This window comes from Acomys russatus, chromosome 8 (genome assembly GCF_903995435.1).
Source record: "Acomys russatus chromosome 8, mAcoRus1.1, whole genome shotgun sequence".
Lineage (NCBI taxonomy): Eukaryota > Metazoa > Chordata > Mammalia > Rodentia > Muridae > Acomys > Acomys russatus.
In genome coordinates, this window is record NC_067144.1 from 41221868 (window position 1) to 41234767 (window position 12900).

Genomic DNA, 12900 nt, shown 5'->3' on the forward strand with positions numbered 1-12900 from the left:
ATGTGGAGAGCAAAATGGACCTATGAAAGATGCATAGGTTTAATAGTCACTGGGAAAATGCAAATTAAAATCCAAATAAGATTCTCCTGGAAGTTCACCAGAACAGCTAACCTGTTTGTTCAAGTGACACTACCCATTGTCACAAATGATTCCAAACACTGATTGTTCTTATTAGACTTTTACTATTACAAATGACTCCTGCAGTGATCATAATCACCAGTGGACATGCAGGATGTGATAGCCCATGCAGGTAATGGAACATTTTATGAAGTTAAACATGTATTTATCCTTCAGTTCAATTATCCCATGCCTATTTACCCAAGATAGATATAAATATATCTTCTTATAGAAACTTGTGCTTATATGTTTAAAGATGTTTCATAACTTAACACTTAAGCTGCAAACATCTCAGATTCCCTCCAACCGTGGCATGTAAGACAAACAGAGGAACAGCACTCATCTAAGACCACAAATGTACTTCATGAGCATCTTGGTAAGAGAATGAAGCTAGCCTTAGAAGGCTACATATTGTGTAATTCTACCACACAATATTTTGAAACCATTTTTCCCAACAGAATAGTTCTGATTAACAAACTGCAGCAAGAAAACAGAAACAGCAAAGTTAACATCAGAATACAACTGAACAGTTGCTACATATAGTATCTATTAATAGACAATAAAACTAACTAATAAGCAAAATTTTGAGAATAGACAAGAATTGAGAATAGAATATTTTCAAAGTCTACATTATTTGTCCTCCAAAGACACGCCACTTCCAAAGGAGAAAGAAGTCACTTTGCAGTGTAGTGCTGTAGGAGCTGACACCCTAAAGAATGAGGAGCTTAGGGCATCATCCCATTCTCACACACTGCTCTCAGAAGGTGCATTCTTCCTGCAATGGTCCTGCCAATGTAGAAAGAAGCGCAGCATAATCACAAGGCAACTACAGACACGAGTGTGGAGAACACTCAGAAAACAAACTGATCAGTATTCATGGACAGTGTCAAGGTCAAAGGCAAGGAAGAGTGGAGAACTCACAGATGAGAAGAGTCTGAGAAGATGGGAGGATTAGTCCTACCTGAGAGCCTGGACCCCACAACAGAGCAGAAGCAGGAGGCAGCCATGGAAAGGCTGATAATTGGAGTGAGCCTACATAAGGACTGCTGCACTGACTGCCCCATCTGCTGCCTTCCCTCCCTCTCCTCTCTTTCCCTCTCTCCCTCCCTCCCCCCCATCTCTCTCTCATCCCCCCTCCCCCACCGCCAAGAGCTGGGACTACAAACATGTGCCACCATACTTTCTTGGCTTTGATATTGATCTTACAGTTATCAGGAGACCTGGATGGAAGTTACGTAAGAAGCAGATCTTTTCCTAACGTTTTCTCTAAGTCTGAAATTATACCGCGATGAGAATGGAGGAAACGTCACAGCCACATACTCCAACAGTGACAAAAGCAACAGCAATTGCAACAGCAGCAAGCATCATTGACGAACATACAGCTTTGGGTTCAATCCTGAGCCCATCCCCAAGTTCGTACAATAAATGAAGACTTTTTTAGATTCCCATCATTGATTCCAAGGGTGCTTTTGAAAATAAAATTTTCATAATGGAGACTCCATTGTAATTTAGTGATTTTAGTAACTGAGGCTTTTGCAAATCTTTGCCATCCACATGTGAGGCTGCTAGGAACCTCAGGAAGGCTTCTTTGCCAGCACCCAAGTGCCCTCTCATTCGGCTGGCTGATTGGTTCTTAGTCTCCTGAATTCATGGTTACAAATTCATGCCTATAACCAGATTTATCTAGTTTGTTTTCAGTTCTCCCCAAATTTAGATGCACTGTGCTCTCCATTCAGACCAAATCTTATTTCAGGCATAAAAGGCATGAGATTCTTTTTTCTTTCTGAAAATGAACATGATTTTAACTTTTAGACGGCTTCATTCTTAAAAGAGATATTCTGTATGAGTAACAATTTTATTTCTAGTCTCTTTTCTCTCTTATCTCCTGCAGTCTACAGTGTGACATTTATACCCAGTAACTTGTTATTAGATTTATTTTTGAAAGCGCTTACTACTTGTCACTGTCAACTCCATCAGCAGCAGGATTGGGGACAGACAACCAGGGGCAGAGAACAGCTGAGGTAGATCGAAGTATGTGATTTAAATGAATGATCTTAAACATTTCCCTCGAATACAGAACTAATGTTAGTTCTTACAATGAGTGTGTCTAATCTGGCAACAGGAAAACAGATTGCTTATTCCAACTTCCCAATTAGCCCCCGCTAACTTGGACAGATAGTGACAACAGGGCCACAGGCTGTGCTGTCTTCTAACTATTTGCTACAGTCACATCCATTTTGTTCTGTTTAGCTGCATGTATATGTTATAATTCCAAGAACAAATTCTGTGCTGAAAATGTTCTACGTATCCCTTGAGTCTCCTGAAACCACACTCAAATAATTCTTCACCAGTTTCAGCAACGGCAGAGTAAATACTGAAGGCTCGTAGGAGAAGACAGTCCATAAAATTTACCCCTCTCTTCTTTTGCTACAATTCCGATGCTCTTTTGGTCCCGGGTCACATCATTCCCACACCCCCATGTCGCTTTCATTTCTTGATAGCAGGGAAGCAGGCTGTGTCAATCACTTCTAGTTTCCTTAGACTCAGTGATGCCAAAATTCTTTTCTGGTCGGTTTGCTTCCAACACCTTCTCAGAATCTATCACAAACATTTGCCAACCCCAGTCCTCTACCAGCCATCTTGGCAGATGAACTTATGGCCTACACCATCAAAGTACAAGTAGGCAGAAACTTCAAAGGAAGCCCTGCTCTTGAGAGCACCTTCTTCTTATCACAAGTGTCTGCCTGTGTCCTTGGCTGAGATCACATTGGAATTCTATTCCCTCTTCTCCAGGATTTAGAAAGAGGAAGAGAAATAAGAGCAAACTGGGAACGCCTTTGTCATTCAAAATGAATGCTTGATTTAAGAAGAATGGAACTACAGGAGTTTCTGACCCAGGAGGACAGGGTTTGACCTTTCCTAGTCAAATGTTGAATCTCAGCACTTGGGAAGGTGCCTGGCATCTTGTAGTTTGGCACTGAATAACATATTATTTGAATGGGAAAATGCTTTAATGAATGTTAAACATTTTGAATTTAAGATACCAGCAGCCCTGACTATTTTCAAAGCTACCAGTTTGCAGTGTAGCATTGTCTCAAATGCTTGGCTGTCTAGTTCTACCAACGGTGAGCTGAATGAAGTGTATTATTCTGATCTTTTTTTTTTTTTTTTTTATTAAACCAAAGGATGCTTCTTGGTCCTCATTGTAGTTGGCTCCGCAGGTCATTTTATTCAAGGGCCCCCTCTCCTGCTCTGAAAGACCTATCTATCCTTTCTGTTACAGGTTGTGCTTCTGTCATAGCTTCTCTTTTTCAGTACATTTCTTTCTCTTTTTGCGTTTTTAATTGATTAAATATGTTTCCACAGAATCTCATACAGTTCTTTTCCAGGGACTACCATCTTCCCTGCATCAGCCACTCACCATCACCTGTCACCTCGTCTGTTAAATGCTTTCTTATTTGTATCTGTGGTCCAACCACCTTGCCAGGCTTCAAGATATCCTGGAAGCCTTGAGTTAAATAGTTAAATGTGGTCACGGTCAAATGAGAAACTACTCTTTTCTCTCTAAATCTGTTTTCTTTCATAATTTCCCTCATCATCCCCTTTCTTACAAGGACAATAAGATTAGAAGCCATTTTGAGTGCAGTACGTTTCTTCCGTGTCTACCACAGCACCAGTCAGTCAGTCAGTAACTAAAGTATCTCACTTAAATCTTGAAAATATGTCTTCAATCTATTCTTTTAAAGATATATATGGATTAATTTAGTTTATTTTCTAATCAATTTTTCTTGTCTTACTACACTGGTTTCCTTGCTATTTTGTCAATTGTGTCTTTTTTCTTTCATTCTGTAATTAATTTACACTCATTTCTTTCTCCTGCTTTCTTAACGTTACACTGACATGCTGAATTCTTTCTGACCTAAGGCTTTAAAACAACTTATTTTCTCTGCCTAGAACATTCTCCTCCCGTTCTTCTCATAATTTTGCTCCCTCATTGCATTTGGTTCTCTTTCACTGTCTAAAGCATATTTATAGAATTAGATTTCTTTTTGTCTCCTTCAGTGTTTAGCTCAGTCTTTATTTTGTCTGTTAACAATAGTGAACAAAAGAAGGAGCAGATAGTTATCATCATTAAATGATTGAGTAGACCTTGTCCCATCACATTAGGAAACACAGATACATGCATGTGCTAGTCCAGTTGGTGATACCATCAAATGAAGTTTTGAGGGCTGGTCACTCTCTCTCTCCTGTATTACTTGACTTTAATGAGCAATACTTTCCTTCACCTGGTGCCATCAGAAAGTGTTTCTGAGAAACAAAACAGACAAACTCTCTTGAATTCCTAAATGAGCACTGGAATCTCAAGTGACTTGGAGGAATTAAATAAAAGCCTATTGTTAGAAATTGATTGAAAGATAATTTATCTTACAAAACAAGTACTCTATATGCTTTCTCTTGTTTTGATTTTGGGTTTTCTCCCACAGCCTATGTGCTAACCTTGGTCCTAAGGTGGCACTTTGAGGAGAAGATGGTGGATCCTTCAGGAGGTGGAAGGTCCTTAAGTCAGCCTACTGCAAACTTTAAGAGGCTCATGGGTACTGATCATTCTTCTTCTACGTCTAGGATAGGAGACTTTTTTTTCTGTCACCTCATGCCTCATTATAGGCCCTAAATACTGTAGCTAATCAATCACACACTAGGACTTTCAAAACTCTTAGTCAGAGAAAGCTGTTATTTTATCAGTTAAATACTATCAACCATTTCATTGCAGTTGCAGAAAGCAATTTGATATTGATTATATATAATTTTTCCAATTTATGATTTATAAACTAAAGTTTGTTGAAGATTTCATTGCATTTTTTTTTCATTCAGAACCTTTTAGAATTATGAGCATAAACCTAAATTTAAAACGATCTTGGAAGGATCAGCTTTCTTTATGGACATCTCATAACTCTTTGTTAAAAGAACAGGACTCATTAGGGTTACACTGGACCTCTATATTTTTTACTCTGACCTTCATTTTTCTTTTGTTCAGTGGAAAACAAACATCTCAGCCCTAGGGAGGTTTGGTGACTAATCCATAAATAATTATCTGGCAAATTATGTGTTGAATATGTGATGCACATTTGGAAAAGCAGCTATCCTAACAGTGGAATGTTGTAGGATTACTTTGATTTAGCAAGAATAACCCAGTCGTAGGATTAGGGAACATGTTTTTATACATGTAGTACAATGTTTTTGATTGGCTAGAATTTACTCTTTTAGTTGGGTTTTATGTGTGCCCATTAAAACTTCCTGGGAGTAATTTATTACGTTCTTGAACATACAAAGGGGTTGAGCACATGCAGAAGATTCCGTTATAGCTTTAGTATTGAGCCATGGAATCTTTAAAGAATGTCTTAGGAATGACAGGGAGTTATCCTTGCGAGTTCGTTTGCTATGGGAGTGGCTTCTATTCCACTTTACTGAGTTTGTTATATAGGCGATCTAGTTAGTGCTTGTGAATGTGCTTTTTACTTTGTTGAAAGCGAGGCACTGTTGTTTGTCTCAGTTACCGGGCTATAGTTTTTCCTCACTAAGCTGCAATTCTTATCTTATTATAGAATGGCAGCCTATAGATTTGGAAAAGCTCCTCACCAACCCCACATCTGGCAGAGGACTAATATGAAATATATATAAAGAACTCAAAAAATTAAACAGCAACTAAACAAATAACTTAATTAAAAATGGGGTACAGAGCTAAACAGAGAATTCTCAACAGAGGAATCTCTAATGGGCGAAGAAGTACTTAAAGAAATGTTTAACTTTCTTAGTTATCAGAGATATGTAAATCAAAATGACTCTGAGATTCCATCTTACACCCATCAGAATGGCTAACACCAAAAACTTAAGTGACAACACATGTTGGCAAGGATGTGGAGCAAGGAGAACACTCTTCCATTGCTGGTGGGAGTGCAAATTTGTACAACCACTGAGGAAATCAATCTGGAGGTATCTTAGAAAATTGGAAATAGATCTAACTTAAGACCCAGCTGAATCACTCTTGGGCATATACCTGAAAGATGTTCCACTATATAACAAGGACATTTCCTCAACTATGTTCATTGCAGCCTCATTCCTAATAACCAGAATCTGGAAACAACCTAAATGTCCCTCAGCGGAAGAATGGATAAAGAAACTGTGGTACATTTACACACTAGAATAATACTCAGCTATTAAAAAAAAAATCATGAAATTTGCAGGCAAATGGATGGAACTAGAAAAGATCATCTTGAGTGAGGTAACCCAGATCCAGAAAAATACACATAATATATACTCACTTATAAGTAGATATTAGCCATATAGTACAGGATAACCACACTACAATCCACATACCCAACGAAGCCAAGGAGAGTGTGAGGGAAGATGCTTGAATCTCACTCAGAACAAGAAATAGAATAGACATCCAAAGTAGGTGGAGGAAGGGAACTGGGTGGGAGATGGGATGGGGTGGATAATGGCCATGGGGATCAGGTGGGTGGAGAGAGGAATAAGGCTGCTGCGGAGAAGAACTGGGAGAGAGAATAGACATGTGGTGTACCTCTGAGACAGGGGAAGCACCTGGGAATCTATGTGAGTGACCCTAGCAACAGATGTTAAGAAGCATAAAGTTGGCATCTCCTTTTGCTGAGTTGGACTCCCAGTGGAGGGAGGAGGCCCCGACCCAGAAATAAGAACTTTGACCCAAAATGTGTCTTGTCTACAAGAAGCATAGGGGCTAAGATGGCAAGAGAGATTGAGACAATGCCTATCAGTGACTGGCCCAGCGTGTGACCCACCCCACAAGAGTGGGATGACCACCGTGACTATTAGTTATATACTCGGCTATGCTTGCAGACAGCATTCTAGCAGAAGAGTCTTCAAAGAGACTTCATTCAGCAGTTGACAGAGATAGATGCAGAGACCCAAGGCCAAGAAGTGGGCTGAGCTTGGGGAGTATCGTGGAAGAGTGGGAGGAAGAACAGAGGGAGGTGAAGGTGTCAAAGACACCACAAGAAGGACTATGGAGTAATCTAACCTGGGCCCATGGGTCCTCACAGAGACTGAACCACCAACCAAAAAGCATGCATAGATAGAACCGAGACATCTATGTAGCAAATGTGTAGCTTGGTCATCATGTGGGTTTCCTAACAATAGGAGTAAGGGCTGTCTCTGAATCTGCTATGTACTGCTGGGTCACTTGCCCCTGGCTGGGCTGCCTTGTCACTTCTGGTAGCAGAGGATATGCTCAGTCCTTCTCTGTGAGGAAAGAGACGGGGAAGAAGAGCAGTGGGAGGGTGGGAGTGGCAGAAGAGGAGGAAGGGGCCAGGGATCAGGATGTAAAGTGATAAATACATAAATGGAGAAAAAAAAAAAAAAAAAAGAGAGAGAGCAGGCAGCTTTTTGTTTCTTGGTGATGTAACCAATGTCACTGATAACTATCAGTAACATATTGTGATACCTATGCCACTAGGGATTACAGATCTGCCCCCAAGCTGAAGGGTTCTGTTTTCTTCCTGGAGAATGTATGCGTTGAACATATGACTGCAACTGATCCATATCTCTTTCTATCAGTTGTATCTTAACAAGCTAAAAAAATATCTGTGATGTGTTTCCTACAGATAGGCTTAATTTTCATCAGATATACTTTTTGTATAATGTGGTTCTTAATAACTTAGCTTTCAAGTTTGAAAAAAGAGCAGTTATATATATGTGCACATGCAAAGGAGCAGAAGTGACTGACAGAACTGTGCAATAACGGTTCTAAGGGAAAAAGCTATAAGACAAAGCCGTGCTCGCACGGAAGGATGGTCTGAAGGTTTCTATCTATAATCTTATATCACTTTTAATGGAGATTCAATGTGTTTGCTTCCCAGACCCCAGGAAAATGTACAATCAGGCTCTTGTACTGCATCATTATCTTCATCAGTATCTTTTATGCAGTGGGGGAATCTTTAGGGAACATTAATTGCAAGCTATCTCTTAGCTACTTAAGGGCAATCTTGGAACAATTACCATGTATTTATGGGAATGAGGTATTCATTTATTTATTGCTCTTCTTCTAACAATCCCATAGCACTTGACTCAAGCTGATAACAGTACAAAGAGGCTCACCGATTATTGCGGGAATTGCTTTCCTCATCCCCACAATGTACCCTGCAGCACCTCAACAATCCCTTAGGAGGCTTCCTCTCAGCAGTTGAGCCTATTATGCCGATTGCCGTCAAGGGTGTACTGAAGTTATCTTTTCTCAGTCAGTTTCTTGTAACAGATATGAGAATAGCTAGTCCTTACTTTTTACGTAAGAATCAGATGGTAAGACTCGTATGTGAATCACACAAATTTGTCTAAATAGAGGGCACCTGTCTTGTTTTCAGACAAGATTGCTATAGATATAATCTATGTGTTGGTTTTTTTGGTGTTTATATAAAATAAATTTTCAGTCTAACAGAAAATAATGTCACAGACGATCTTAGTAAACCTATCTATATAACATATTTAGAATTTACCCATTTTTTAGAGCCATAGATTTTCCTTTTTATAGATTCAAATTTAGATACACATATATAATTTATATATCATATAATATATAGATTAAATCATAATACTGATTTAATTAGATCTGGCCTATGAAAGGAAGAAAATAAAAATCTCTTACTTTCCAAGCTTTAAGTTTATTCTTGGTCACTTATTTCTAAACAATCCATGTGTAAACCCATGCAAGAGAACTTTAGCGTCAAACTTTGTAACTCATCTTCAAAATTAAATTTTGCCTATCATATAAATATAAAACTAAAACCAAAGGGATTATTTGAAATGGTTAAGATAATGACAGAAAAGCAGCAGATAATGATAAATAAAGCATACATTTATACATTTAATGTATATAGAAATCCTTTGCAGTCTTGAAGAAAGAGAATTGATGTGCTCCAGTCAGTCAAAAATATCTGGGTTGTTTTAGTCTTGTTTTACAGACATGAAAGTTTAGGATAAAGGTGTTAAATAATTTATCCAGTGTATACAAATCTTAACTGGCAAGAGTAGAATTCCAGTAATGATCCATTAATTTGGTTATTTATTGCTATGAAAGAAACTATTGAAAATTTAATGGATTATACAACAAGATTAGCAAGCAGTTGGATACTATGCATTTAGCAGAATAATAGTAATGGCTCATCCAGAGAGTGCCTAGGCTCCCAAGCCATGTGTCATTAGTGATATTTATAGTGTCAGTCTTACATTTCCTTTTATGGAGCAGGCCTGAATTCCACCTAGAAAGCAGTTGGTTACCCTCATAACACTTATACCACTACTGTACAGGGTTATATTTGTATCTCTTTCTTCATAAATCAATATAGTTCTTGGACCTCATCAAGAAGTGTCTTTTTGTAGAGTTTGGTGGTCCAAAGTGAGAAAGTAAGTGTCAGTGGAGTGGGTCATGAATATCATTCCTCCATCCCAAAAGGCACAGGGACTGTGATAGACAGGAGAGTGGATAGACTGTAAGAGCCAGAGATCAGGGAAGACAAGAGTGAAACAATGCCTTCTGGATCTAACACAACAGCTTAACTTACAAATGAACTCCCAGCAACTGTGTTTGTCTGCACAAGGCTTGCATAAGGTTAAGCCAATCAACATTCCAGTATTGTGGGAGCTCACAAGTCTCTACCTCCACCTGAGGAGATATTGACAATTAGACTTCCAGGAGAGGAACAGTCACTTTATTGTATGGGTGTGGCCCCTGGTACATTCAAAACACTCCATAAGACAGTTCCACACTCAGGAGTGTGTGGGCAGCATATATTTGACCTGATGGAATATTGAAACAGGACATTGGCTCGGAGTATGTTTCAGAGGATTGGGAACATGAATATAATCAAAATGCACTGTATCAAATTTTTAGAAAGCAATACAAATACAAAATTATATTTAAAAAACCTTATTACCATTTCTTGGGTTTACTAGGTTTATTTGGTTTCTTTGCCCCACAAATGGCCATAGCTGCAGGTATCTGACTTGGGTGGGATTTGCATAGGGTTGTGTTGTCTGAGATGGTTCACAAGCCTGGCATTCAGTGCCACCTAGCACTTTGGATGGAGCTGTTGACTAAAGCATACCCATTCGCTTCTTTAAAAAAAAATATTTATTTATGTATTTGTTTTTATTTATTTATCTATCTATGTTTGTTTATTTAATTTGGTGTGTGTGTGTGTGTGTGTCTAAGAGAGATGTGGATGTGACCACATGCATGTCACAACATGGGTATTGAGGTCAGAGGACAATCCATTCTTGCCTGGCACTTGGTAGGATCTGATCTTACAATCAAACTCAAGACTATGTGGCATTTTTCTTCTTGCAATACAACATGAATTGCCTTCATTCGACATGAAGGATGGGTTTCAAGAAGAGGAATTCTAGATTACAAATAACAACATGCAAATATATAAAACATCAGGTACCTTGTCCTTGCTAATGTCCCATTGGTCTAGGTTGGCCACATGGATGAAAACTACTTATGGGTGAATATTGAAAAACTAGTCAAGTCCCTACAATAACAACCCACTATAGTGCCTATCATCCTGAGGACTTTCCCCTGGTTTCTAAACTACTGGGGCTGCAAGTTATCTGCTCCCTGGAACAGCATTTACCAATGCTTTGGGTGAAGAATGTAGATATTTCAGATGCAGAGATGAGCATGATTTTTATTAAGCTATTGTATTTTCTTACTTCTAATAATATAACATGAGATTTTAACTTCCCTTAAATGGTTTAAAAATGTTTATTAACATATTTTATTTTTGTCTGTGCATGTGTATCTCTGTGTTTACATGAATTCATATTCATCTCACACGTACTATCGCCTGTGATAGCATCAAATCCACTGGAACTGGAATTGCATATGGTTGTGACTTGGCAGTTGGTTCTGGAAACCCAGCCTGGGTCCTCTGCCAGAGGAGGTAGGGATTGCTCTTACCCACTGAGCCACTGCTCCAGACTCCACTCCTATCTTCAGTGGTTGTTAACAAAATTCTATTTTTGTAAATAATAATACCACTTTCAAATCTCTAAGTAGCTTTCATGAAAATTTTAATGTCATCCTCTGTTGTGTTTTGAATTTAGTTCATTAGTGAATACAAATGAAAAAAATATTGTTGCAGTTTGTGCCTTTATTCTTGTTCAAATATATGCAGGTGATTTCTTAAAGTATATGACTAATTTTGGATTTTAAAGCAATTTTCACTCAAAAGAATGACCTTGATTCCATTATTTTTGTAACAGCAGGATTGTTATTCCAGCAGTTATATTTTATTTTACTTCATATTAACTATAATAATTTATTCATAATGCTATTAGTAGAGCTGACTCCCATATAGAATTTTTATGGAAATATTTTAATCTATGTTAAAGCATTCTACATTTGTCAATGGAATTTATTTCTAAGCGGTAGCATTTTACTTTAATGAATCAAATATTGATGGTCAGTCTTCTATTAATATTGACATTTAGAATAATATAACCCTTTACCCCTGAGTCATTATGCTAAGCCAAATGAGCAGAGTTTACACATGATGCCATTTCAGTGCTTTGTGGTAATCTATGCATACTCTGAAAGTGCCATGGCTTAGGGGCAGACACTGAAAAGTGATGTCAGAAGCCAGTATCTGAAGGAAGTTGTTGTTTTAAGAACTTTGGTATTGTTGTGATTTAATAAAATCTAAGAGCAGTATGCAAGGAGTAGTGAGGAAAACCAGGAACTTACTTTTTGTGACTACGCCTTCCAGGCGAATGATGTTTGGGTGGTCAAACTGACCCATGATGCTGGCTTCTCTTAGAAAATCTCTTCTTTGTCGGTCCATGTGGCCACCTTTCAGTGTTTTAATGGCAACTGGGATCTCCCTTTTCCCTGGTGTCTTCAAACGCCCACTACAGACTTCCCCAAATTCACCTTAAAAGTCAAACAAACAAACAAACAAAGAAAAAATTCATTTGTTTAAACCAAGTACTTTTATTTCAGGAAAATCCACATATCCATGTTATGATTTTTAAAAGAACCTAAAACACACCTTTAAAATATATCCTTGAAAACACCTTGTGTTTAGTCTGCTGTGTATGTATTTATAATGAACAATGGATTGCATTTGCATGCGCTTCAATCAGGGAGCCCCAGTGAAAGGCATCCCTAATCTGCTACCTGCTACGAACATATGTACATCAGAATGGGAGATGCTGCTGTAATTCTAGGGAAAAGCAATCATTACCAAGCATTCCCTGTTCCTCTTCTCAGCCCTAATCTATGGATCAAATGCCTACTCTAACCAGACAATCTACCAGAGAGATGTATGGTTTATTTGACTATTGACATCATATGTCTAGGCTATGAGAATTAGAAAGGAACATTGTTTCCATTAACTTTATGAACACTGAAAAAAAAAAACCTGTGCTATACACAGTTATAATAACTGATCATATAGGATACAAGATATATTGATGGGTAGATAAGTGTAGGGAGATGAGTTACATTTCAGATCTAATTATATTGATAGATTAAATAAACAAGTGTTTTCTACATGGTTACCACATGAATATGTACTGCTAGGTTGCTATGAGATTCAAATAAATACATGGTATTATCTTGAGCTCATAGAAAAGTGGGAGATGAACACAAATGGAGTCACCTAGATTATTCCATCCATGGAAATGCTGCCTCCATCAAGAATAGTCATGGCTTGAGGACTTGCCGTGAGTGATATAACTTATGTTAGA

At 38.2% G+C, this 12900-nt stretch overlaps 1 protein-coding gene across 1 annotated transcript in view; it reads right to left on the bottom strand.

The window, feature by feature from the left end:
• Window positions 1-12900, bottom strand: part of LOC127192792 (ephrin type-A receptor 6) — an 877103-nt gene that overhangs the window by 203586 nt on the left and 660617 nt on the right. The window contains exon 11 of the mRNA XM_051150102.1: window positions 11897-12082. Coding sequence (XP_051006059.1) covers window positions 11897-12082 — 186 coding nt within the window. The remainder of the gene's footprint in view (window positions 1-11896; window positions 12083-12900) is intronic.